The sequence below is a fragment of the Rhinatrema bivittatum genome, chromosome 17 (assembly GCF_901001135.1).
Source record: "Rhinatrema bivittatum chromosome 17, aRhiBiv1.1, whole genome shotgun sequence".
Classification (NCBI taxonomy): Eukaryota; Metazoa; Chordata; class Amphibia; order Gymnophiona; family Rhinatrematidae; genus Rhinatrema; species Rhinatrema bivittatum.
In genome coordinates, this window is record NC_042631.1 from 16,881,206 (window position 1) to 16,905,374 (window position 24,169).

General features: G+C 48.8%; 1 protein-coding gene across 11 annotated transcripts in view; it reads right to left on the reverse strand.

Annotated features, from left to right (window-relative positions):
• Positions 1 to 413: 413 nt before the first annotated feature.
• Positions 414 to 24,169, reverse strand: part of LRP4 (LDL receptor related protein 4) — a 124,248-nt gene continuing 100,492 nt past the window's right edge. For 6 of the 11 annotated variants that reach the window (XM_029582581.1, XM_029582579.1, XM_029582578.1 and 3 more), the window contains exons 26-38: positions 20,171 to 20,333; positions 18,137 to 18,362; positions 17,651 to 17,954; positions 15,092 to 15,310; positions 13,700 to 13,834; positions 13,320 to 13,428; positions 12,893 to 13,037; positions 12,299 to 12,412; positions 11,142 to 11,247; positions 9,255 to 9,322; positions 9,006 to 9,093; positions 3,805 to 3,943; positions 414 to 2,424 (exon numbers count right to left, since the gene is read on the reverse strand). In XM_029582581.1, coding sequence (XP_029438441.1) covers positions 2,092 to 2,424; positions 3,805 to 3,943; positions 9,006 to 9,093; positions 9,255 to 9,322; positions 11,142 to 11,247; positions 12,299 to 12,412; positions 12,893 to 13,037; positions 13,320 to 13,428; positions 13,700 to 13,834; positions 15,092 to 15,310; positions 17,651 to 17,954; positions 18,137 to 18,362; positions 20,171 to 20,333 — 2,149 coding nt within the window. In that variant the 3' untranslated portion in view covers positions 414 to 2,091. Of the gene's footprint in view, positions 2,425 to 2,962; positions 3,038 to 3,804; positions 4,038 to 9,005; positions 9,094 to 9,254; positions 9,323 to 11,141; positions 11,248 to 12,298; positions 12,413 to 12,892; positions 13,038 to 13,319; positions 13,429 to 13,699; positions 13,835 to 15,091; positions 15,311 to 17,650; positions 17,955 to 18,136; positions 18,363 to 20,170; positions 20,334 to 24,169 lie in introns of those variants that run through there. The other 5 variants (XM_029582582.1, XM_029582584.1, XR_003853236.1 and 2 more) reach the window with 5 other exon arrangements.

Genomic DNA, 24,169 nt, shown 5'->3' on the forward strand with positions numbered 1-24,169 from the left:
CCTGAGTGCGAGCGCTTCTGCCCCATTCCGCTCCTGCCATCCCTTCATGGTTGCTCGCATTTTTTTATTTTTTCTATTCCTTGCCATTCCTGCCAGCCTCACGTGGCCTGTGCATGCTTCTGCCTCGTTCCCCAAATCCTCCTCGTCACCCCATTCTCCTCTTCTTCCTTCATTTTCTCGGTCCTGCTCATCCCGACTCCCAGACCCTGGGTGAACCCTCTTTGCCTCCCACCCTCTCAACTCCACTCTTAGTTCTCTCCCATCTAGGCCCAGCTCTGCCCCTCACCCACCACCGCACTGCTCTTCTCCTCTCCTCTCCTCTCCCAAGCCCCAGTCCTGCCCTTCCCACCTTCAGTTTTCTCTGCACCTCTCCCCAGCTTAGTAATGAACCAAAGCCAGACTAAATGATTAAGAAAAGCTAAATTTTATATTAAATTATCATCACAATCCTAAAATACTGAACAATAGTCTTAGTGGTTAAATAAAAAAAAAATTTCCGAAAGGCCAAACTCCCAGCAACGGGAAACATTGTTAAAAACATTACACACGAGTTCACAGACAGCTGGCAAGTCTTGAGCTTAGTACAAAAATTAGATTTGTTTTATTTTTTTTTTTTAATCCTTTTATTTTTCTGTAATAAATCAGTGCTCAGATATTTCAAACACTTCTGTAGCTCTGTGCAGCACAGGTATGGGAGCCGAGCAGGGACCTCACACGGCGACATGGGCGGGGATTTCGGCGAGGTCGCCTGGCCCCGATCACTCTGGACACATCCCCAGCGACCTCCGTATGAAGATCTCTGGCAGCGGGGGGAAACGAGTCACTACGGCGAGTAGGCAACCAATTGCTGGGAGAGAAGAAATCACATGGAGGGAGAGCCACTGGGGCAAGAATTACACGGGGGTAACTTATCTCTGGGGAAAAAAAGCTCTCCTGTAGTCTAACCTTGATCCCGCTCCTCTATCCCAGACTTACTCCACTCATCTCTCAGCTGACAAGTCCCTTCCATAGTGGAGGAAGAGACTCTGAGCTCCCCAGGAGGCGCGAGCGAGACCCCTCCCCCGCGGCAGTGCGCCGAGACCGGGGGATGGGACTGCACGATGGCAGGGACGCGGGTGGAGCGAGAGAAGCTTCTCTTAAAGATGGGACACAATTGGTCTTTGCATCGGGCTGGGAGTTCTTAAAACAGAGGGTGAATTCGTCGCCGTCTCTGGTGCCCTCTGATTTTTGGGGGGGTCAGAGGGGGGTTTTCCCCGGCACTAGCGCACTGCCACTGCTTGGCCAGTCTTGCTCCGTGAATGGACGGAGTGCAAGGAACCACATCGCTAGGAGCTTCGAGGCCTCGTTCGTTACAACTATGCACAGCACAGAATTATTACTGGCGAGGGCGGGAACCATCAAGAGCAGGGTTTTAAAAAATGTCACAGACATATCCAGAAGGAAAGGGAATTTCTCCAGAAGAGCTGCCGGTGGTCACAAAAACGCCCACCAACGATAAGAAGGGCGCGATGAAGGGACAGCTGGGGAGGGAGATGGGGGGAGAACCTCATTCCTGGGTTATGCTTCTTCTTCTCTCAGCACAGAGTTCCCGACAGTTCCTGCCTTCGTCCACAGTCCCAGCTGAAGAGAAAAAAAAAAAAAAAAAGTCACCCAGCCGGCGCTGAGCGGGCCACGCTCAATCCAGGCCCGGCGCACAAGCCTCGTGGCCCTCATCCATTTCCGGGGCTTACAGGGTTTTGGCTGAGAATTTGCGTCCCGGCTCTGCTTTGTTGCGGGCCTGGCGTTCGCCGAGGGGCCAGAAGTCAGGTGCGGCGGGCTGCGCCGGAGAGCAGGCTGCCGAGTTTTAACACCTGGGCTGGGGGCATCACAGACCGGATTCAGGCCTGCTGCTACATCTCACAGAGCGTAAAAGAAAAGCAGGACCAGCCGGTAAGGTTCTCCTCACGAAGGCTGCACGGAGGCCACCCTCTCTGAAATCTCCCCATTCCTAGGCTTTGTGTGTGTGTGTGTGTGTGTGTGTGTGTGTGTGTGTGTATGGGTAGGTGTACTCGTTTGAAAAAGTTATTTTCAGTTTGGAGCTCCCTTTGCAGCTCAGACCTGGCTTTCAGTGGCAGGCTCGGGGACACGCTTCCAGCCCGTGTCCGGCAGCGAGGCGTGGTGCTCCGGCGTGGGCGCCAGATTCACGCTGCTGCTCTCCGACTGCTCCTCCTGCAGCAGCTGCTCCGTCTCGGTGTCGTCGAGGGAGCCTGTGCTGGCCCGGAGGGACACGGTGTCCGTCTTCATGCAGACGTGGTCCCGCAGAATGCTGCCTCGGGAGGGCTTCAGCTGCTTCAGGTCGTCCCACTCGCCTCCGTCCCTGGACAGCAGGTAAATCCCCTCCACGATCATCATCTTTTCCTTTGTGAAGCTGTTGTCGGATGGTGCCTGGAGACCAAGAGGAAAGGCGACAAGAGAGGAAAACACAAGGGGGGTGGGTGTTAGATTTCTCGTGCAAGGGGACTTTCATGGAATCGGGGACTCCGTGCAACAAACCATCCTGGAATCCTGTCCACAACTCAAAACCCACACCCTTTCTTCTCCAGACTTCCCAATGCACTCCAGCCCTGTTCTGCAAATGATCCCTCTTCTTCCATCACACATGCCTCTTTCCTGGGGGGCTCCTAGTTTTACATTTCCTGCACTTCAGTGGAGTCCTTATGTCCAAACAAATAGGCCCAGGTCATTAGGTGTATCCAGCTGTGTGCACAACCTCCACCCCCTTTCTGATCCCTCTCCCAGGATGCCTTCTGCAGACAGATCACTTCTCCACCCTCTGCATGCACATCAGACCCCCCCTCGTTTGGATGGCTACATCGCCGCTCTCTGGAGGGATGTTTTCCGGCTCTTGCTGGGTTAGTACTAGCAAACGTCCCAGAACAGAAGGTTAAGTCATTTCCATTCCAATGCATGCAGCTGTGGGTACCTGAACGGAAACCACTGCTGCGACCAGGAGTCAGAACAGAAAAGGTGAGAGACTGTCAGGAGGGACAGAGTGCTGCTAGGAAGAGAACACAAGAAACCGTCAGGGGGCAGGGCACACTAGTGCGGGTTCCAGAGGGGGGGGGGGATGAAGATACGTTTCACTGCAAGCTCTCACGTTTTAGAATATTCCTGTCCCTGCCCATTCCCAGAAGATCCCTTCGTTCTGCTGCGCAGACAAAAAAAAAAAAAAGCCAGTAAACCCAGGACTGGGCCCAGGCAGGCTTCACAAAGTGTGAGATTCCCCACTCTCCGGGCCTGGAGCAGACGCTGGCTTGAGTTGGGGATGATGGGGAAAAAAGGCACAATGGACAGGGAGGAGTAACAAGCTGCATATGGGGGAGAAGGCGGTGGCAGTGGACAGGGAGGGGAGTAGGACAAATGGAGAGTCAGGTAAGAGGACAGGGAGCAGCAGTGGTTAGTGGAGGATGAAGGGATGGCAAGAGACAAAGGCAAGGTAGTTTAAATCCTCAGCAAGCTGTCTCACTGGCAAGTATACCCCCAAGGCTTAAACCTATCCCACAATCCCAAGGCCTGGCATCTTTACTGGCAGTTGATGCTCTGCTCAGAGAAGATTACTGCCACTAGAAGATATAATTTTATTATTTGAAGTTGCTGGGGGATTTCAAGATATTTTTTAAAAGATTGCATTGATCTGAACATTCAGAAGTCAGATCTGTGCTCAAGGGCTATTTTGGGAGATTAGGCGTGTGTCTCCCCCAGTTTAATTTCTTGTATAAAATTCTGCATGCGATGGGGCGCAGGATACATCCCAGGAAGCCTCACCTCCTTATAGCGCAGCTGGTTGTACACGGCGGGACTCGGGGTTGCCTCGAGTTTCACTTCCTGCGTTGATGTTCGGTAGGAGGGGTTACTGTAGGTCAGGTTCCCTATGACCGCGTCTGGGAACTTGGATCTCTTGTGCCTGCAGAAGGACGAAGCAGGAAGACGGCTTATTCCAGCCAGAGAGTTCCATGCGATTCCAGCAACCAGTCAGAAGAGAGAGAAAGATCACAGTACTGAGGGGCAAAACGAGATAAAAACGGAGAGAGTGTGTACGGGTTTCTCTCAGGGTTAGGTCTTCAGATGGGCTTGGTTTGTGCATGCCACAAGAGGAATGAACCGCACTCTTAAGCCAGGGCATGCTGGGTAAGATCTCAGTCTCTCACATTTATTGCCAAGATCCTTCTTAATATTTATTTTATATTCCTCTTGGAGCTCGTAAGGTGCAATATAACTCAGGCCTGTGGAACCTAAGATCAGTTAGTATTTTTATAGACCACTTCCCTGGCTTGAAACAAGTTGCCCACAACAGTTTACAGATTAAAAATAAAGCAATTCATAACACAAAATGCAAACAACCAACAAACACATATACCACGAGTAAAACAACAATAAAAAAATATTCCCTAGAAGAACAATCAGCAAACAGCTTCTAGACACCGTAATCATCTAACCACATATCGTATTCTTCCTACCCCAGCAACAGCTACACAAGTCATCCTCCTTCCCAACCCCGCCAGAACCCATCAAACCAAATGGCCCCTTACTATCCTCCCCTCCCATTGCATCTCAAGCAGACCATAAACCACTAAGCTCCCAGGCTAATTACCTAGCAACGTCTTGTCTTTTTAACAAAGAAATTCTTCTCCAAACTAATTTCATCTGGCAGAGAGTTCCAAAGTATTGGAGTCAAAAGAAAAAAGGCCCAAACTCAAAACACTGTAACACCCAAAACTCTTCCCCTTGACTCAGTCTTAACTCCAGTCTGGGAAACACCCTGGGCCAGCGACAACAATGCCCCTGCAGCCCCAGGAGTTCCCTGTGACTCGACTGGGTCATCCGAGTCATCACCAGCCTGAACAGGACCCAGCAAATGATAGGAAGGCCTCATACCTCGGGACTGCTCAGGCCTAGAAGCCAAGCCCAGAACCACGGGAGGCTGAGACTGTCCCCAGTCCTGACAGCTTAGCCAAATAAGTTTCATGAAAAAGCAGGACGAAATCAGCCAAGAAAGGGTGAGGAGCTACCGAAAAATGCGTGGACTCAGACATAGGCAGATTTGAGCCAGCCCCCTCCATCTGCTCCCCTCTGCCCTTCCACGGAGCTCAAGCAGACCAGGGAATGCCTCAGGGGAAAATCCCCCTCCTCCTCCTCCTCCATCGGTGTGGTCAGCACTGCATGAGCATCCAAAACGGCCATCGTTCCCAGGCCAATGGAGGCCAAGGGCCCAACGTGCCAACGACCTCCAGCGCGCAATAACAGGCACAGTGGGAGAGCCTGCCCCTCGCTTCCTCCATGTCGCGGCTGCCGGGGGCTCTGACGGCCCCTCTCCTCAGATACGCAAGCCGCACAGCGGCCTAGGCAGCTCAGATGCGCAGCACACTGAACCACGTACCATAGTCTACCTGGCGGGAAAATGGCACCCCCCCCCCCCCCCCCGCAGAGCCCAAAATACAACAACGAGCGGGAGAGGTGAAAGAAACCCTTCTCCCATCACTCCCGATGACCGGAGGGGGGAGAGCCATCAGCCAGAGACCTGAAATCACCTGTGTCTTACCTCACACATTGGCCTCCTTTACTATTTTTCTTTCTTTCTTTTTCAAAACTGGCAAACCTCCTCCCTCAGGATGGGAAACAAAGCTGTCCAGCACAAGATCAGCAAAATTTATAAAGGAGAGGGAAGCTGCAATCTGGACCACCAGATTTATACCCCACGAGACAACGAAGCGAGCATACAAAAAAGTCCCCGACCTCTAGCTCGTCCACCTCAACCAAACAGGGAAGGATCCACCAGGACCCAAAAAACCCCCTGGGAGGAAGGCTCACAAAAATGTAAAAAAAAATCTCTCCAGACTGCAGATTTTGCACCAACCACCATCTGCAGGAGACAGAGAAATACTGAGGAACTGCAGGTGGTACCAGGGATTATGTAGCAGTGTCAGTAAAAGTTTCTCTGTCGCCATCTGCTGGCAGGGAGGCATAAACCCAGGAGACTGGACTGATCCGGGTACGTACAGGGATTGGAGTTGCACTACACCCTTGTTGGTTGGTGCAGAGTGATTCTAGCTGCCATTATTTTAAATTCTTTGAAACCTATGAGTAAGTCTTTCAGGGAGACCTGAAAATCACTCATTACAATAGCCCAAGTAAAAAATGACACATGCATCCAAGATCCTTTCTTACAAATTTGCCTTAGCTTGAGACGTGTGTTCCAAATTATTTGAGAAACATAGGACTCCAAAGTAAAAGAAACATCCAGTTTAATGCCCAATCAGAGAACAGAGGGGCACAAGAAACAAGAATCTCATTCAGGATTATCGAGGGGGAAATCCTTGACAACGTAGTGTTTGATCTATAAAAACAATGTCTTCTGTCCATTAAGACACACTGTACTTAATATCCAAATTTGAAAATAGTTTTTAAAAACAAAATGATCCAGAACTCCTGGGGTACTCCCTATCCTGGGCACTACCAGTTGCATTGTAAACCCTTAAAAATGGATCAACTCGCCGAGTGGGCGCATACACTGAAGAGAAGTGGAGACTGAAGACTCAGCAGCATGGAATCCGAGCTAGCCCCATTGACAGAGACACTGAGAAAAACATGTCTGTAAAAACAAAAGATGTGATCCAGTTCAAAACCAAACCTCAAATTCCTAATGAACTGCTTCTACCATCTCACTGGCTAGAGCCACCAGCTGCAGGAAGGGTGCTGGGGAGGGCAGGGCACTCTCCTTGCTGATAAGGAACGAGGTCCATATTCAAAAGCATTTAGCCTACCAATTCAGAAGTTAGCTGGCTAAATGAATATTTGGGCACGTATACGGTTAAATTCTAGCCAGCTAATTAGTTAGATGGCTAGAATTTAGCCAGATAAGTTAGGAGCATTCCAGGGGCATAACTGGGAGGAACTGAGTTAGATTCATCATTTTGCTATAAATTTCGCATGAATAATGCCCATGATTAAAAAATGGGTGTGGTTAGGGTAATTTCTGAAATACCGTAACATATGCTATTTTATCGCTTGCATAGGTTTTGGGCTGAGAGAAACAGATAGACAGACACTTTATAAGAATCTCATGTAAGTAAACTATTTATACCACTGTAGGAGGGTCAACTAGTAATTCGAGGTGAGGAATTACTAGTTGACCCCCCTACAGTGGTGGTGGTCTAGGGTTTGGGGGCAGTTTTATATGCACAGAGGTACAAACAGCCCAGTACACATCAGTGAAGATTTGATATGATTTGGAGTGAGGAAAGGGACACAAAGATGAGATTTGTACATTGTATTCGCACCCTAGTTTGATGAACTCTTTACCTAGCTGCTATCAAACTAGGATGAGAGTACAGTGCACAAATCTCATCTTTGTGTCCCTTTCCTCACTCCAAATCACATCAAATCTTCACTGATGTGTACTGCGCTGGTCGTACCTCTGATTGTGCATGTAAAACTGCCCTCCAAACCTTAGACCACCACCAAAACCTCACCCTGAGTTACTAGTTGACCCTCCTACAGTGGTATAATGAGTTGACCAATATGTGTGTCACCCCAGAGGCTTTCTTGCTCTCTCTCTACCTCTGCTCCACTCCACACACTCTCCCCTCTCCTGCCCGAAACGGGATTTGCGATAAGGCATATCACACAGCATAATGCTAGAAATAAAGGTGTAGTTATTTTCGGAGTTAAAACATGTGACAACGTGCGTTACGCTATCGCACGCAATATCAAACACCCCTCATTTTCATAAACTCTGTCCGTTGGTTACCAATTCAAGCTCGAATCCAGTACAAATGTTTAACTTTAATCCACAAAACAGTACATGGCGAATACACAGACTGGTTAAACGCATCTCTCCGGATACACACCCCCGCACGTAATTTAAGATCCTCTGGCAAGGCTCTTCTTTCTATTCCCTCACCAAAATCAGCTCACTTAAACTTAGTTAGGGAAAGAGCCTTTTCACTCGCAGGACCAAAACTCTGGAACTCTCTCCCATTAGATATACGACAAGAAGTAAATATAGAAGCATTTAAAAAAATGTTAAAAACATGGTTGTTCGAGCAGGCCTATGCCCTTCCAGGTTAAGCATTATATTATTGACTCTCCCTTTTATGATTTGATAAGTAGCATAATAAGGTATCTCAAATTGTTATTATTTGTTTTGTATAAAAAAAAATTTTATTTTATTATTTTGTAATTTTTTATCTTTTATTTTTATCTTTTTGGTCTTAAATTTACAGTTAAGTAAAAAAATGGGCATTTTAATTTAATTTAATTACATCTACAGTACTGTGTTTTTATATGTTTTACAGGGCAAGGATTAATGCCTAGTCCTCACTTTATTGTACACTGATGTGAAGTACAAACAAATGTTCAGTATATAAAATGCTAAATAAATAATAAATAACTCCTCCCCTTTGACTAAATTTTGAAAATTTGCTTACATATCTTGTGATGCGAAAAATAATGCACGCATTATCGCAGGCATTAGGGCCCTAACGCTTTTTGATGAATGACCCTGTAAGTTAGCCAAATATCTCAGATATTCAGAGTTAGTCGGATGACTTAGCCAGCTAACTTTATGATAGCCAGCTGCACTACTGAATATACCGCCAAAGTTAGCTGGATAAGTTTATCCAGAAAAACACTGCAACTGCTGTTCAGGTGTAACTGGACCGTCCGTATCTTTCCGCCACATTTTCCTGATCTCTGATTGTATCGCTAAGTCCTTGATGGTCAGAATAGTCACCTGGTGCTGACACTTCTATCAGCAATGCTGCTCCTGTGAGCGTGGTGTTTCTGTGTAGCTGCACCACTGCGCACCGTGAATGAACGTGTCTCCCTGTGCACGTCTGCGTGCACCTGTGCATGCCTCGGGACGGGGTGGACTGAGCCATTCAGCTGACGTTCTTTGGGAAAAAAAAAAAACAGGGGGAGCATGGGGATGGATGCTGTGAAAGGCTGGCTCATCAGAGGCTCGTTACCTGTAGATGATCAGCGCCGCAAGCAGCAGGAGGAGAACCAGGGTGCTGAGGAGGCCTCCAATAATGTAACTGATGTGCAGCCCTTCCCCTGCAGAGCAGAAAGTAAGAACAGGTGAGCAGCGAGGCCAGGGAGGCCCGGGCAGAGGTGCAAGGCGGCTTCTGGCTGGGAAGAGGAGGTGGGTGACGGTGCTCAAGCCCTTCCTACAACCGGCATGGGAGGAAAGGGAGGCAGAGAGAGAGCGTTCCTACCTGTGGCCGCTGGTACGGCTCCGTTTTGCTGTGTGCACAGACCTTGGCTGGCGTCTGTTTCTGAACAGCTTTGGGCAAAAAGAACATATAAAACAGTGAGAAGCTGGGTAAACTGGCAGTATTACTGACAATTCAGCAGCGCGAGCCCCGCCTCCCCTGTCCACCCGCCTGGAGCTGCCATCCGCCAGGCACCGGGATTCAGGTCCAGCCTGAAAATGGAGGCTGCCTTTAGGACTGGAGCCTCAGTTCTTCCTGCTCATGCAACAGATTTAGCGACTCTATGGGGAGTGCATTTCTCGGTCTTGCACAGATCTCTACTGGGACTGCTGCTGAGAGGGGACATGATGGAGGGTCAAGAAACCATGAGTGGGGTGGAACAGGTAAGGAAAGGTTAATGACCCTTTCAGATAGCACCGAGACAAGGGGATGTGCCAGGAAACTAGCAGGTTTAGAGCCAACTGGAGAAAGTACCCTTTCACTCGATGCACAATTAAGCTGTGGAATTTGTTGCCGGAGGTTGTGGTCAAGGCACCCAGCGTAGCAGGGTTTAAAAGGAGCTCTTTTTGGGATCTGCTGGGTACCTGTGACCCGGACTGGCCACTGTCAGAGACAGGATGTCGGGCTCAATAGGCCTTCGGTCTGACTCAGCATTGCACCTCTTATGTTCTTAATGCAGATCTCGCGAGCACCCAAGATTTGCTCACCCTCTCTCTACCCAAGCGCACATCATGCGTGTGAGCTCGAGAAAAGACACTCCAGCTCCACCAGCACATTGGAAGGAAGTCCTGATAGTAACACAGTATGGGACGGCAAATAAAACCCCCAATGGGTCCCTTATCCAGGCTGCCCGGTAAGTAGCTTAGTGCCGTTCCAGGCAGGTTACTCCCATGCAGAAGTTTCCATTGGTTACCCCATTCCTTCCTTTCCCTCCTCTAGGGATCCCCATTTCACTTTTACTGCCCTGCTGGGACTCAGAAAGCCAAAGTTTGCAGGAGAAACCCCTTAACAAAAAAGTAAAGTGCTGGATTTGAAATTCTCCTAACGCGAGTCAGAACAGAGACATCCCAGGCTCTAGCAGCGCGTCTAACAATTATTTTTTGAACATTTCAGATTGTGGCTGCGTATGGGGTTGTTTTTATTTTATTCTTGGAGGTGGAAGGGATTCAAATACCCATCAAAGAATTTACCACCCACACATCCCTTTGTAAGCCCCTGTGAGATCTCCCGAGTGATAACAGAAGTCATCACAACAACAAGCAGATTCAAGTAGATCAGGTTTTCTTCAGTTGCTCAGTAAAGTCCCCTGTGTCTGAAGTAAAAAGCCCCAGACCCCCAGCTGGAAAAGAAACAGTGGCATACGGCAGCACCGATGGTGATGGATTTCGGTTTCGCCACCTCTAGGCACAGACGGAGCTGTTGTCTTTCTCCCCCCATGGAAATCAGACAACAGAGGGCAAAGGATCTAAGGTACAGCCCCACAGTTTCCTGCAGCAGCTCAGCGGGGTAGATTCTGCAGCACGAACAGCAAATTCTGAAGCACAACGACACATTGGATCCGGGTCAGCGGGAAGAGGGCAGCAACGGCAGCAACAGGACTGGAGGCGCTGGGTTAGAGAGCAGAGCAGTCCTTTTTGCTCTGCTCCCTCAAGCCTCACCCCCTCCCTTCCTGTTCTTGGCACGGTCTCAGAGGAAAGGGGAGGAGCTGGATGAGGGGGCAGAGCAATTCCTTCTTTGCTCTGTTCTTTCCCCCGCCAGCCCTGCCCCCTGCATTTTTGTTTCCCTGCACAGAGCCTGGAAGGGGGGAGGGGACAGTGTGCCTTATTGGTAAATCCAGGCCTGAACGCTGGGCCCTTCGCACCCGTCACACCCCTGAACCTCCTCACATACATCCTGACAGTTGCCTCCAGAGGGGTGAGATGTTCAGCTGTCTGTACTATAGGACTCCTCCCACTGCTGCTGGTGCTTTCAGGAATAACCGGAACAAACCCTGGGCCTGCAAAAGCAAAAAAAAACAGGAGTCTAAATTTAGGTAGGAGGGGCATGCTCAGTACAAAATCCCCTCAGCACGGTTGACCAAGGGCTACTCTGACACATACAGAGAAAGTTCATACAACTTCCGAGTCCAGCCCTGCTGACGAGGAAAGAATGGTGAAGGATCACCAGCTATGGTGAGAGCCGAGGAGAATGGTGGAGGAGCACCAGCTATGGTGAGAGCCGAGGAGAATGGTGGAGGAGCACCAGCTATGGTGAGAGCCGAGGAGAATGGTGGAGGAGCACCAGCTATGGTGAGAGCTGAGGAGAATGGTGAAGGATCACCAGCTATGGTGAGAGCCGAGGAGAATGGTGAAGGATCACCAGCTATGGTGAGAGCCGAGGAGAATGGTGGAGGATCACCAGCTATGGTGAGAGCCGAGGAGAATGGTGGAGGATCACCAGCTATGGTGAGAGCCGAGGAGAATGGTGGAGGAGCACCAGCTATGGTGAGAGCCGAGGAGAATGGTGGAGGAGCACCAGCTATGGTGAGAGCCGAGGAGAATGGTGGAGGAGCACCAGCTATGGTGAGAGCCGAGGAGAATGGTGGAGGATCACCAGCTATGGTGAGAGCTGAGGAGAATGGTGGAGGAGCACCAGCTATGGTGAGAGCCGAGGAGAATGGTGGAGGAGCACCAGCTATGGTGAGAGCTGAGGAGAATGGTGGAGGAGCACCAGCTATGGTGAGAGCTGAGGAGAATGGTGGAGGAGCACCAGCTATGGTGAGAGCTGAGGAGAATGGTGGAGGAGCACTGGCTGTGAGGGCCCTGCAGGGAATGGCGGGGAAGCACCGACTGTAGGGAAGCTTTAAGAAACGATGGAAGGGGGGAGTTATAAGCAGTGGTGAAGGACCTCTAGCTGCGGGGGACTGACTAAGGGGAAATGGTGGGGGAATCGTGGAGGAGTACGGGCTGTAGGGGGGGGGGAGCTGCAGGGAGTGCGGGATAGGTGATGGCAGACTCTGGTTGGTAACAGGGCGATAGGTCAGCCTTTGTTGCTCATCTTGAACTCACTGATGGAGCAGGGTTGTCCTTCCAGGTCATCAGGGCAGGCGCAGATGAAGTCGGAGGTCCTGGCCAGGCAGAGGTGTGAACAGCCTCCGTTATTCACGCCACAGGCGTTACTACCTGCAGAGGACACACACACACACACACATCCTGTACTGAACGTAACCATACGCTGCATCTCACAGGAAGCCGCGGGCGGGTTGCACCTCAAGGAATTATTTTGGGAACAGAATCTTCAATTTACTTTGCTGCCCGTAACGCTGCGACGCAAATCATTTTCCTGAAGCAGACGGATCGCGCCAAAAACGTGGGCCATGCCAAGTGCCCTATGAGGACTGCCTCGGTATTATCACTTGGAAATGTATCTTATTTGGTTAGATTTCACACTAACAGCAGCACTTTACTGGGCACTTAAAATCAGAGACCAATGATTATAAACCCTGGGAAAAGAATTTCTGAATTATATCTTTAAATCTGTAAGAGAGTCCCCTAAAGGTGTCCTCCTCGTATTGTTATTGCCGGCTTTTTGTGCCTTCTTCCTATCAAACCAGCTCTGAAACCTGGCAGAGATGGGCTCCGGGTGCAAGGCTGCTCCATTACCTGTCTGTCTCTGGGGAGACACCACGATGATGTCCATCAGGTCCTCTACGTTTGCCAGCACCGTCTCCTTGTTCCGCCCGGAATATTTGTCCACCCGTTGAATAGACTTGGTTTGCCAGTCCGTCCAGTAGATCCAGCGGTCCTGCTGCTCCCGGATGGAAAAGAAGGTTCCGAGACTTAAAAGGGAAGCGTGAATCAACGCGTAGCCGCAAGCCTTTAATTCTAGCACCCACCTAAGGGCACCCTGCTTCAGCCTGGGGACCCCCCCGCGAGCTGCGCACTCTGGTCCCAGGTGCTGCAATCTGCTTGGGTCCTCCAGGGGCTGCAGCGGCCACAGCCTGACCCCCAGGACCCCCACCCCGGCGTGTCCTCTTCCGACCCACGTTTCCCCGAGGGGGGGCTGCGCTGCAGGGCAGGAGGTGTTCACCTGAGTGAGGGCGAAGGGGTGCGACACGTGACTGATGAGAACCTGCCGCAGCTTCCCGTTCAAATCAGCACTTTCTATTCGGTCCAAGTGTGCGTCCACCCAAAAAATCCTGCAGAGAAAGGAAAAAAAAAAAAAAAAAAATCAGAATGGAGGTGGGGCAACGGGAAGGAGAAGATGGGGGCCCCCGCCCTCTCGCAGATGATGCAACGGGCAGAGGGGGCAAGAGGTCAGGCTGCGGCCAACGCAGCGAGCAGTCCCAGGGCAGCCGCGCCCACTCCCCGCAGCGGGATTCGGCCAGCATCTGTAAACGGGTTAGGGGGATCAGGCAGACAACACCCCCGCCACCGGCGTTAGCATAAGCCTGCTCTACTCACACTAACCTGCGGGTGTCATAGTCCAGGGTAAGTCCATTGGGCCAGCCCAGGTCCGTGTTGATGAGAACCTTCCGGTCGGACCCGTCCAGATACGCGCGTTCAATCTTAGCAACGTGGCCCCAGTCCGTCCAGAAGAGGTAGCTGGGAAACCAGAGGACCAAGAAGGGTTATAACAGGCCTGAGGAGAGGGGGCAGGGTGTCTTCGATCTCCTCCCTCCCCCTACACACTCCCAGCTGCGCATTACGTGCTCCTATTTTCATTGCACCTTACAACCCTGCAAAGAGCTGCTGAGAATAATAATATCTCAGTCTTGTCTGTTTTGTATTTGACGGTGCTTGAAATCCGATGTATCGTGAACCCAAATTCTGTTGTGTGAGATTTTAAAATATGAATTTATTTAAAAAAAAAAAAAAAAAAGAGCTGCTGAACAGTGACATTAACTGGTTGATTGTATCAGGGTATTCAGCCGCAGTTAACAGATTAAAGCTGAGGCCGAGTATTTTGTTAAACCTTGTGTAACTGCACTTGGGGGACAAATTTATCCCAATTGGCACTAAATATCATGTTTACCACCAAAATCTGAACACCCTGGGTCCAGCTATATATATATTATTTTACGTCTGTTTAATTAAATAACTCATATCCTTAATCTATTTTCTTCCCTTACACATTACCCTACCATAATTCACTCCATCCACTAACGTACCCTGAACATCAAACAATTTACAGTGTCAAGCAAACAAAAACTTTTACAAAAGTAGAGCTCCTTCAGTTCATTTTAAAAACAACTTCCCTACGCATGGTTTGTTTTTTTCTCTGCTTCAAAGAGGAGTAAATTCCTGAAGGTGGGGCTAACGGCTCCAGTAAAACAACAATCTTCATATTTTACTTCACCCTTCAATCTATAGTTTATTTATGAACAAAACACTTTACACACCCACATCTAGCAGAGCAAACATCTTGTTAAAATAGAGAAATAAAGTCTCACGTACAAAGAAAATTTGATTCATCTTTAAATCTAATCACATGGGAAGACAGAGATGGCCACCGGATACTGTTTCATTACTAAGTGAAGTAGGAAACTACTGTGAATATTTCACCTAACTTAAAGGAAAGCAATCTTATTCTATTCCAACCATATGATTTTTTTATTTAGTAAGCAAAGAAGGTAGAAAAGTAGAAAAGTAAAAAGGAAGCTTCTCATCCCTATCCGATCTCTGTAGAAACAATTAGAAACACTGTGCATGCAGCAATTTTTGTGGACATACTTAATCCGTTATAATTATGTGGTTAAAAGCTAATTTATACTGCATAAATCTTCTGTTGATCCCATAGTGTGATACCTACAACATGCTCACCCCCATTCCTATGCACGGGGTCCCTTTTGCCATACATACCCTTTACGGGGAAAGACGGCAATGGCTCGTGGCTCGTCCAAGCTGTTATTAATCAGCACCTTTCTGCAGCTGCCGTCCAGTCTGGCCACCTCAATGGTGTTTCGACCAGTGTCTGTCCAGTACAGGTTCCTTGCAACCCAGTCCACTGCCAGGCCGTCTGTGGTTTTCAGACCCTGGCCAATCACGGTTTCCATGCCGCTGCCATTCAGGTCGGAGCGCCTGCACAAATCAAGAGAAAATAGGAATCGCACAATGGAAAAATTGGTTCTTACCTGCTAGTTTTCGTTCGAGGTATCATGGATCAGTCCAGACAAGTGGGTTTATGCCTCCTCACCAGCAGATGGAGGCAGAGAACAACAACTTTGAGGCACTGCTACATAGCCGACAGTGCCACCCGCAGTCCATAAAGTATTGAGCTGTATCCAAGCCAAGATGTCTACCTTAAACTCCAATAAATCTGGGGCGAACAGATACTTAAAGGTTGGAGCCCCTTGAAAAACACCAGGCCCTCTTACCCTGACAGAACACACATCTGAAACTATGCACACTTCCCATTACTCTGAATATATCACATATCGGCTCAGCAACGTCCAGAAGCGAGGAAGTCTTTCGGAAGATGGAGATGGATCTTTGGACTGATCCGCGGTCCTTCAGGAGTGAAAATTAGCAGGTAAGAACCAATTTTCCTTTCCTCTTTGTACCCCGGATCAGTCCAGACAAGTGGGATGTACCCAAGCCCCTCTATTCTGGAAGGGAACTCGAAAGGCCCGCGCGCAACACACTTTTTCCCCAAAAGACACCTCCTCCGGCGCCCGCACATCCAAGCGGCAATGTTTGGTAAAAGTGTGAGGCGAAGACCAAGTCACCGCGAAACAAATCTCCTGCACAGAAAGCAGCTGACACCCCTCTCCCACGAGGTTGCTTGCGCCCTAGTGGAATGTGCTCTCAACCCCTCCGGCACGGACAGGCCCTTACAGATATGAGCCGAAGCGGTCATCTCTTTCAGCCATCCTGCAATAGTGCCCCCTCCCCACCCCCCCCCCAGGCTTTTTAGTCACAAGGGCTTTCCTGGGAGCGGACGCCTGGTTCCTGCCTCCTTCTCAGCCAAATAGGCCTTGTGAAGAAGCAGGACAAGATCCGCCGAAAACCGCTCAAATCTGAAGAGGAGCGATCCTGCCCATCATCCCCCTGCCTCCCCCCTCCCTTCCCTGCCACCAGCAGGGGAGGGGAGTCCCGAGGCTCTGAAGCAGCCTCTTAGCTCCTGCCATGTGCTCTCAAAATGGCTGCTGGTGCCTCTGACCCCCCCCCCCCCCCGGGCCTGCAGCACCGGCCCAGCCGGCCTCACGGTCCGACCGCCCCCCGATGGGTCTGCGGAGGTCCCAGCCCCCTCTCGAGGAACCCTCCGCACACAATGCGGTTGCACAGAGTCTCGGACCGCAGCTGCAGCAAACCTTTCCGGCACTAAGCGGGCATCGGCCTGAATTGTGGTCGGGCCTAAAAATAGCCCCTGCCGCTGAGCCAACCCCGCCGGCGGCGCATCCCCGATGCTAAGCGAGCCCCCGGCCCGGCGATCGGGAGGTTTCTGCCCTCACTCACCCGGCAGTTCGGCCAATCAGCACCTGAACAGCTCCCTTCACAGCGTCATAATCTTCTTTTTTTTTTTTTTTTTTTAAGGCACAGACACCGAATAAAGGAAATATTCAGCAAACAAGGAAATCACAAAGAAAAGGGCTACTTCCCTGCTTCTAGATGCAGAGGGAGCAGACTCTGGAGGTGAGGACTCAGAGCGGGGTGAGGGAACCAGGACTCCTGGCTTTCACCTCCCCTGACCGATAAGGGTTGAGCTAGCTCAGGGGTCACCAACCCCCCCGCTCGCTCTGCTGAACCCAAGGGACGGCCCACGAAGGAACCTAACACCTCGGGGGGAACCTTCCAGGAATCTTCTGTCTTCCTTTATTTTTTATTTTTATTTTATTTAAATGCAAGACTGCAGGTTTGCACCTCTACCATCTGCTGGAGGCCGAGAAATACTGAGGGACTGCAGGTGGCCACCCTCGGTTATACAGCAGTGCCTCAAAAGGTTTTCTTCTCTGCCTAATTCTGCTGGTGGGGAGGCAGAAACCCACTCATCCGGACAGATCTGGGGTACGAACAGGAAAGCAAATTGCAGCTGTCACCAGTCAGCATGCACCACACCTCTTCTCTCCTCATCCAGCCCTCTCCAGGGAGTTAGCATGCATAAGCCTCTCTCCTGCTCATCCAGCCCTCAAGTAAGGAGTCATCATACCACTTGCTCTCATGCACAGAGTCTCTTCTCACCAGGCAGTCATTAGGCATCGCCCTTGCCCTGTCATTCTCATCTGCCTTTTTTTTTTTTTTTTTTTTAAATCCCCAGTCAGGCCTCCCCCTCCCTACCTCACTTTTTAACTGTGAATGTGCAGGAAATGATTTTTAAAGACAAACTTATCGGAACCACAAGTGTGATACGTTAATGGAAGTTAAAATTAGCGAGTGCATCACGGGGGGGGGGGGGGGGGGGGGGAAGGTGTGGCTGCCCACCTGATGACATCCAGGAAGACGTCTGTGTAGTAGATCTTGCCGTCCACACTGTCATAGTCCAGCGAGATGACATTGCTGAGCTCAGGGATGGGGACGTAAACATCGGTGAAGTCGTCGGTGTCCAGGGAAATCCTGCGAATGGACGCGCGGTTGGAGAACAGCAGGTAGCTCTCTGGGGAAGGGTCGCAGCTCCGTCCGTCCTCCTTCAGCTGAATCCCGGTGGGACAGGCGCAGGAGGTGCCGGAGGGCCGCGGGAGGCATAGGTGTGAGCAGCCGCCGTTCCCCGTGCCGCACTTGTTCACGCCTTTGGGATCAAGAAAGAAGGACTTCAGTCCTAAAGGCTCATTGAAACTCTGCCTTACACTCCCCTTCTCTAGGCAGAAAGCATGCGGAAGAGGGAAAACAGGAGTGAAACACAGAGAAAGATCAAGAGACTGACGGAGAGGCAGATACCGACAGAAAGCTGCAAGAGCTTCAAACACTCACCAAGTGCGCTGGATCTGTCCACTGCCTGGACATCCATGAGCCCTGGAAGGTTGGACCTAACCACTATTACATTGGTGCCGGTGTCCTTATCAGCTCTCTGAATACTCCGAGTTTGCCAGTCGGTCCAGTATATATGGGAGTCCAACAGAGTCAGGCCATAGGGGTGCTGCACGGGCGACACCAGTGTACGCCGATGACCACCGTGGAGGTCTGCAGCCTCAATGCGCTAGGGGAGAGAGAGGCATGTCAGTACATCCTCACCCAAATCTAACCGCGCGAAAGCAAACAGGCAGCCCGAGCAGGTCCAAAGCCGCAGCATCCATCGCACTCCATCCCGGGAACTGGCCTGTCTGCTCCTGCCACAATCCGTATATGTCACTCTACTCCTCACCCCTCACTCCATTTACGCTGCATCCTCAACACGGATAACCCTGGCACACCTCAGCGCCATTCACACGCCAGCCCCAGCACTAAACTCTGGCTCGCCCCAGCTCCGTGCACACGCCAGCCCCAGCACTAAACTCTGGCTCGCCCCAGCTCCGTGCACACGCCAGCCCCAGCACTAAACTCTGGCTCGCCCCAGCACTAAACTCTGGCTCGCCCCAGCTCCGTGCACACACCAGCCCCAGCACTAAACTCGGGCTCGCCCCAGCACTAAACTCTGGCTTGCCCCAGCTCCAGCACTAAACTCTGGCTTGCCCCAGCTCCAGCACTAAACTCTGGCTCACCCCAGCTCCGTGCACACACCAGCCCCAGCACTAAACTCTGGCTCGCCCCAGCTCCGTGCACACACCAGCCCCAGCACTAAACTCTGGCTCGCCCCAGCTCCGTGCACACACCAGCCCCAGCACTAAACTCTGGCTCGCCCCAGCTCCGTGCACACGCCAGCCCCAGCACTAAACTCTGGCTCGCCCCAGCTCCGTGCACACGCCAGCCCCAGCACTAAACTCTGGCTCGCCCCAGCTCCGTGCACACGCCAGCCCCAGCACTAAACTCTGGCTCGCCCCAGCTCTGTGCACACGCCAGCCCAGCACTAAACTCTGGCTCGCCCCAGCTCTGTGCACACACCAGCCCAGCACTAAACTCTGGCTTGCCCCAGCTCCGTGCACACGCCAGCCCCAGCACTAAACTCTGGCTCGCCCCAGCACTAAACTCTGGCTCGCCCCAGCTCCAGCACTAAACTCTGGCTCGCCCCAGCTCCGTGCACACACCAGCCCCAGCACTAAACTCTGGCTCGCCCCAGCTCCGTGCACACACCAGCCCCAGCACTAAACTCTGGCTCACCCCAGCTCCGTGCACACGCCAGCCCCAGCACTAAACTCTGGCTTGCCCCAGTTCCAGCACTAAACTCTGGCTCGCCCCAGCTCCGTGCACACACCAGCCCCAGCACTAAACTCTGGCTCACCCCAGCCCCAGCACTAAACTCTGGCTCGCCCCAGCTCCGTGCACACACCAGCCCCAGCACTAAACTCTGGCTCGCCCCAGCTCCGTGCACACGCCAGCCCCAGCACTAAACTCTGGCTCGCCCCAGCTCCGTGCACACACCAGCCCCAGCACTAAACTCTGGCTCGCCCCAGCTCCAGCACTAAACTCTGGCTCGCCCCAGCTCCGTGCACACACCAGCCCCAGCACTAAACTCTGGCTCGCCCCAGCTCCAGCACTAAACTCTGGCTCGCCCCAGCTCCGTGCACACACCAGCCCCAGCACTAAACTCTGGCTCACCCCAGCCCCAGCACTAAACTCTGTGCACACGTGGTGATCTTCTGGAAAGTCTTTTTATCTTCTGTTGCTTCAGGTACCACCTTAGATTATAAATTCTACAGGGCAGGGATTCATTGCACCCATATGCACATTTTTTGGATGGTTTAGGATACTGTACACATATCAAAGTAACCATGTCCTTTGCACAATTGTGGTCTTTTACACTTCAATTACCTATGTTCCGCTTTGATTGCTTTATTAAATGAGGTCAATAGTTTAGCATAACATAGAGCACATTCTACGTGGCTTGAGATTTCCTGAATTGCTCCTTACCTCGGTGTGGGCGTCAGCCCAGAGGAGCCGGGAGCCAGCCTTGTCCACTGCCAGCCCGTTTGGCCAGCCCAGATTATTGCTAATCAGAACGAGTCGGTCGGAGCCATCCATGCCAGAGCGCTCCAGCTTTGCATTGTCGCCCCAGTCCGACCAGTACATGAACCTGTGGAGAGGAGATTGGCTCACTGAAGAATTCCATCGATGAACGGAAAAAAAAAAAAAATATATATATATATATATAACCACTCCCAGCATGCCCCTCACCAAGCAATCCGAGCAGATCCCGGGCTAACGAGTGGGAGATTTCTCACCCACTCAGGAAAAATCGGCAGCTGACTTCGGATAAGGCTGCGCGTCCATTCAAACATTTTCAAAATTTAGGAGTGCTTTTGTCAATGGAAAGCCAGATCACAGCGGCAGCAAAGAGTTGTTTTGCTCAGTTGTGTTAAGTCACACAAATCATCCTGCTCATTTGGGATTTGGAGACTGCGATTCACGACCCTTTATCGCTGCAAGACTGGACCTGTTACAATTCCTTAATGTGCGGGGTTTTACCACTGGGGAATTTACAGAAGTTGCAATTAGTCCAAAAATGTGGCTGCCGGGATTTGGACCGCCAACCCTGGCTTCCAGCACGTTACCAGGCGCAGTTCAAGGTCCTGGTCCAAAACTTTGAGGTGCGTGAAGGCAAATGTTTCTGACTGGCATGTACCCCACTCATAATGTAAGATTTGCTCGGGAGAGGTTACTCTCTCTCCCCCTCACCCTAGGAGCTAAGATCAGTGGGCACGCAGCTAAAGGTCTTCTCCAGGGCTACCCCAAGACTGTGGCCCACACTCCTTGCGAGTGACTCATATGGCTGAGGGCCCTGCAGTGTTTAAAAAGACGGTGAAGACCTGGCATCTGGCACAGCCTCATGCTTAATGGCGTTATGAGTTTGAGCTGTGGTTTGTAATATTAAGATCATTAACAGATTTGTGTTTTATACGGATGATGATTTTGTAAAAATTTGGTAACTATTTCATGTTTATTTTAAGGTTTCTTTATTAGCCTGGAGCTTATTTTATATTCGTGTTTTATTTCGCTATTATTTATATTTTGGAGGAGTTCGGGTTTAGTTACATATTTTGATTTTTTTTTTTTTTAATTGTTTGTGTATTAATTGTTATTCCATGATTTGTGGATGTTTAAATTGTTTACATGTAATTTGTTGTTCACTATCTTGAGCTAACAAACTGCAATCTATAAATATGATTAATTAAACAAACAAACAATCGTGGGCACCTTGATACTGTAAATGAGAAACACAGTCTGTGGCAAAAGCAACTTTAAATCTGATAAAGATCAAAAAACCTGGGGTTATCATAAAAGGCCCAGTTAATCCAAACACAAAATCACTTGCAGGCATAAAGTGAAAACACCTTAGAGATGTTTAAATGTGGTCTTTAGAACAGCCATCGAACAGATAATAAAATGGTTCATGGGTCCGAAAGGTTGCCCTAGATCAGTGATGGCAAACTCCAGTCCTCGAGTGCCACAAACAGGCCAGGTTTTCTTTGTATGCAAATCTATCTCATGCATATTCATTATGGATATCCTGAAAACCGGGCCTGTTTGTGACACTCGAGGACTGGAGTTTGCCATCACTGCCCTAGTGGGATCTTGCATCCATGCATTTAACTCCTTTGCTGACTGACCCAGTTCATGTCAGTATACAGTTTGCTAATGCCCAGTTAGAAGTTAATGATTAACCTCGTTTTTGGTTTTTTTTTGTGAAATCTTTTACTGGAGAGACATTTTCGATTGCGAATACATAGTTCAGTGACGAGTCTATTCAACGTTCAGGGTTCATCCCACCCTCTCCTTCCTGTTCAGGCTGAGTAGTAAAAGCCATTTCCATAGCAAAAAATGATTAATGGTCAAGATGGCATGGATGACGCTAATTGCTCTACCCTTATTACAGACCATTCTTCTTATTGAAACTTTATTATCCAGGTGACTGCTGCTGTAAGAGATCAACATGAAATGCCTCTAACATACGTGTTCAGGGCTCTACCTGTAACTGTGATTTTGGGTTTGTGTTAATTGATCCACTTATGCTGCCCTGGATTTTCGCTGTCATTATCCAGTTTATCTGTGGCTTTCTGGGTCAAACGTTTCTTTTTTGTGGACTATTTCTTCTTATTGGCAGATAAGGCAATCTAATCTGCCTATTCTTTCTACCTGCTGCAATACCCTAGACCCTGGTTTGATCTCCGGTTTTAACCTCGTTTCACCAGCACTGTTATACTCTGTGCTTGTCCCATATAACCTTAAATTCTGATATTTATTTATTTATTTAAAAATGTTTATATACCGCTTTTACAATTCAAAGAATTAATCAAAACTGTTTACAAAAAAAAACACATACACAATAAATAAACTAGACAAAAATAAATCAAAATAAAACAAATAAAAAGCTAACATAGCGCAGTATACATTCATATCCAGCAATTTTCAAATAAATTAACAAACGGAAATATTAAGTCATGTGAATATGTATAAATTGAAAGAAAGCAGTTGGAATAAATGGAAGTTGTTTTATGAATTAGTGGTTAAGGTATATGCTTTCTGAAATAGATAAGTTTTCAATAGTTTTTTGAACTGTTGTATTGATGAAGTAAGACGAAGGTAATCTGGAAGTGAATTCCATAAAACAGGACCTGCCACTGAGAATGCTCTTTTTCTAGTTAGTTCAAATTTTGCCAATTTGACAGTAGGAATATCTAATAAGTTTTTTGAAAAAGATCTGAGATGTCTGGTAGGTTTATATATGCGAAGATTGGTACATAGCCAAGTAGAAGAAGTGTTATAGATGAGAGAATGAATGATTGATAATACTTTAAATTGAATTCGATATTTAATTGGTAGCCAATGAAGTGAAAGTAAAACTGGTGTGATATGAGTTCGACGTGAAATACCTACTAGTACCCGAGCAGCAGAGTTGTGTATCATTTGTAAAGGATATAAAACAGAATCAGATAAACCTAGGAATAAGGCGTTGCAGTAATCCATACCTGAAAAAATCAGAGACTGTAATATTGTACGATAATCTTTAAAGAAAAGAAGAGGTCAGATTCTCTTCAATAAATGTAATTTATAGAAAGATTTTTTTGTAATGTTGGAAATATGATTAACCATAGAAAGATTGGAATTGATTGTAATACCTAAACTAATAGATGAAGTACTGACAGGAATTGAAATACCTTTAAAGTTTAGATGAGAAGGAGGGCCTATAGAAGATTCTGAAATGGATGAAAGATGTGTAATCATAGTTTTTGAAGGGTTCAATTTTAAGCGGTTGTGTTCTAACCATGTATTGATCGTAGTAAGGACCAAAGATATTAAAGAAAAAGTTTCAGACCAAGAATTTTTTAAAGGAAAGAGTAACTGAATATCGTCAGCATATATTCGGAAGTATACATTTAACGTTGTGAGAATATGGCAAAGAGGAAGCAAATATATATTAAAGAGTAATGGAGACAATGACGAACCCTGTGGAACCCCAGATAAAGAATTGAATGAATCTGAACAATGGTTATTAACATGTACATATAAAGAACGATTTGTTAGAAAAGATTGAAACCAGGACAAAACAGTGGATTGAATACCTATAGACTGTAGACCTGCTAATAGTATATGGTGATTGAGGGTATCGAATGCGGCGGAAATATCCAAAGAAATAAGAATGTAATCTGTATAAGCGTCAAAACCTCGAAAAACTGTATCAAAACAAGATAATAGTAGGGTTTCTGTTGAATGGCCTTTCCTAAACCCGTGCTGGCCTGCATGCAAAATATCATTGTCACTCAGGAAATTAGAAAGTTGTTTTAAAACTGCTGATTCTATAAGTTTAGCCAATGAAGGAATCAATGCTATTGGCCTCAAATTACTAAGATCTAGGGGATCCTTCGATTTATTTTTCTGAATAGGGAGAATGGCAATTTTTTTTAGATTGTC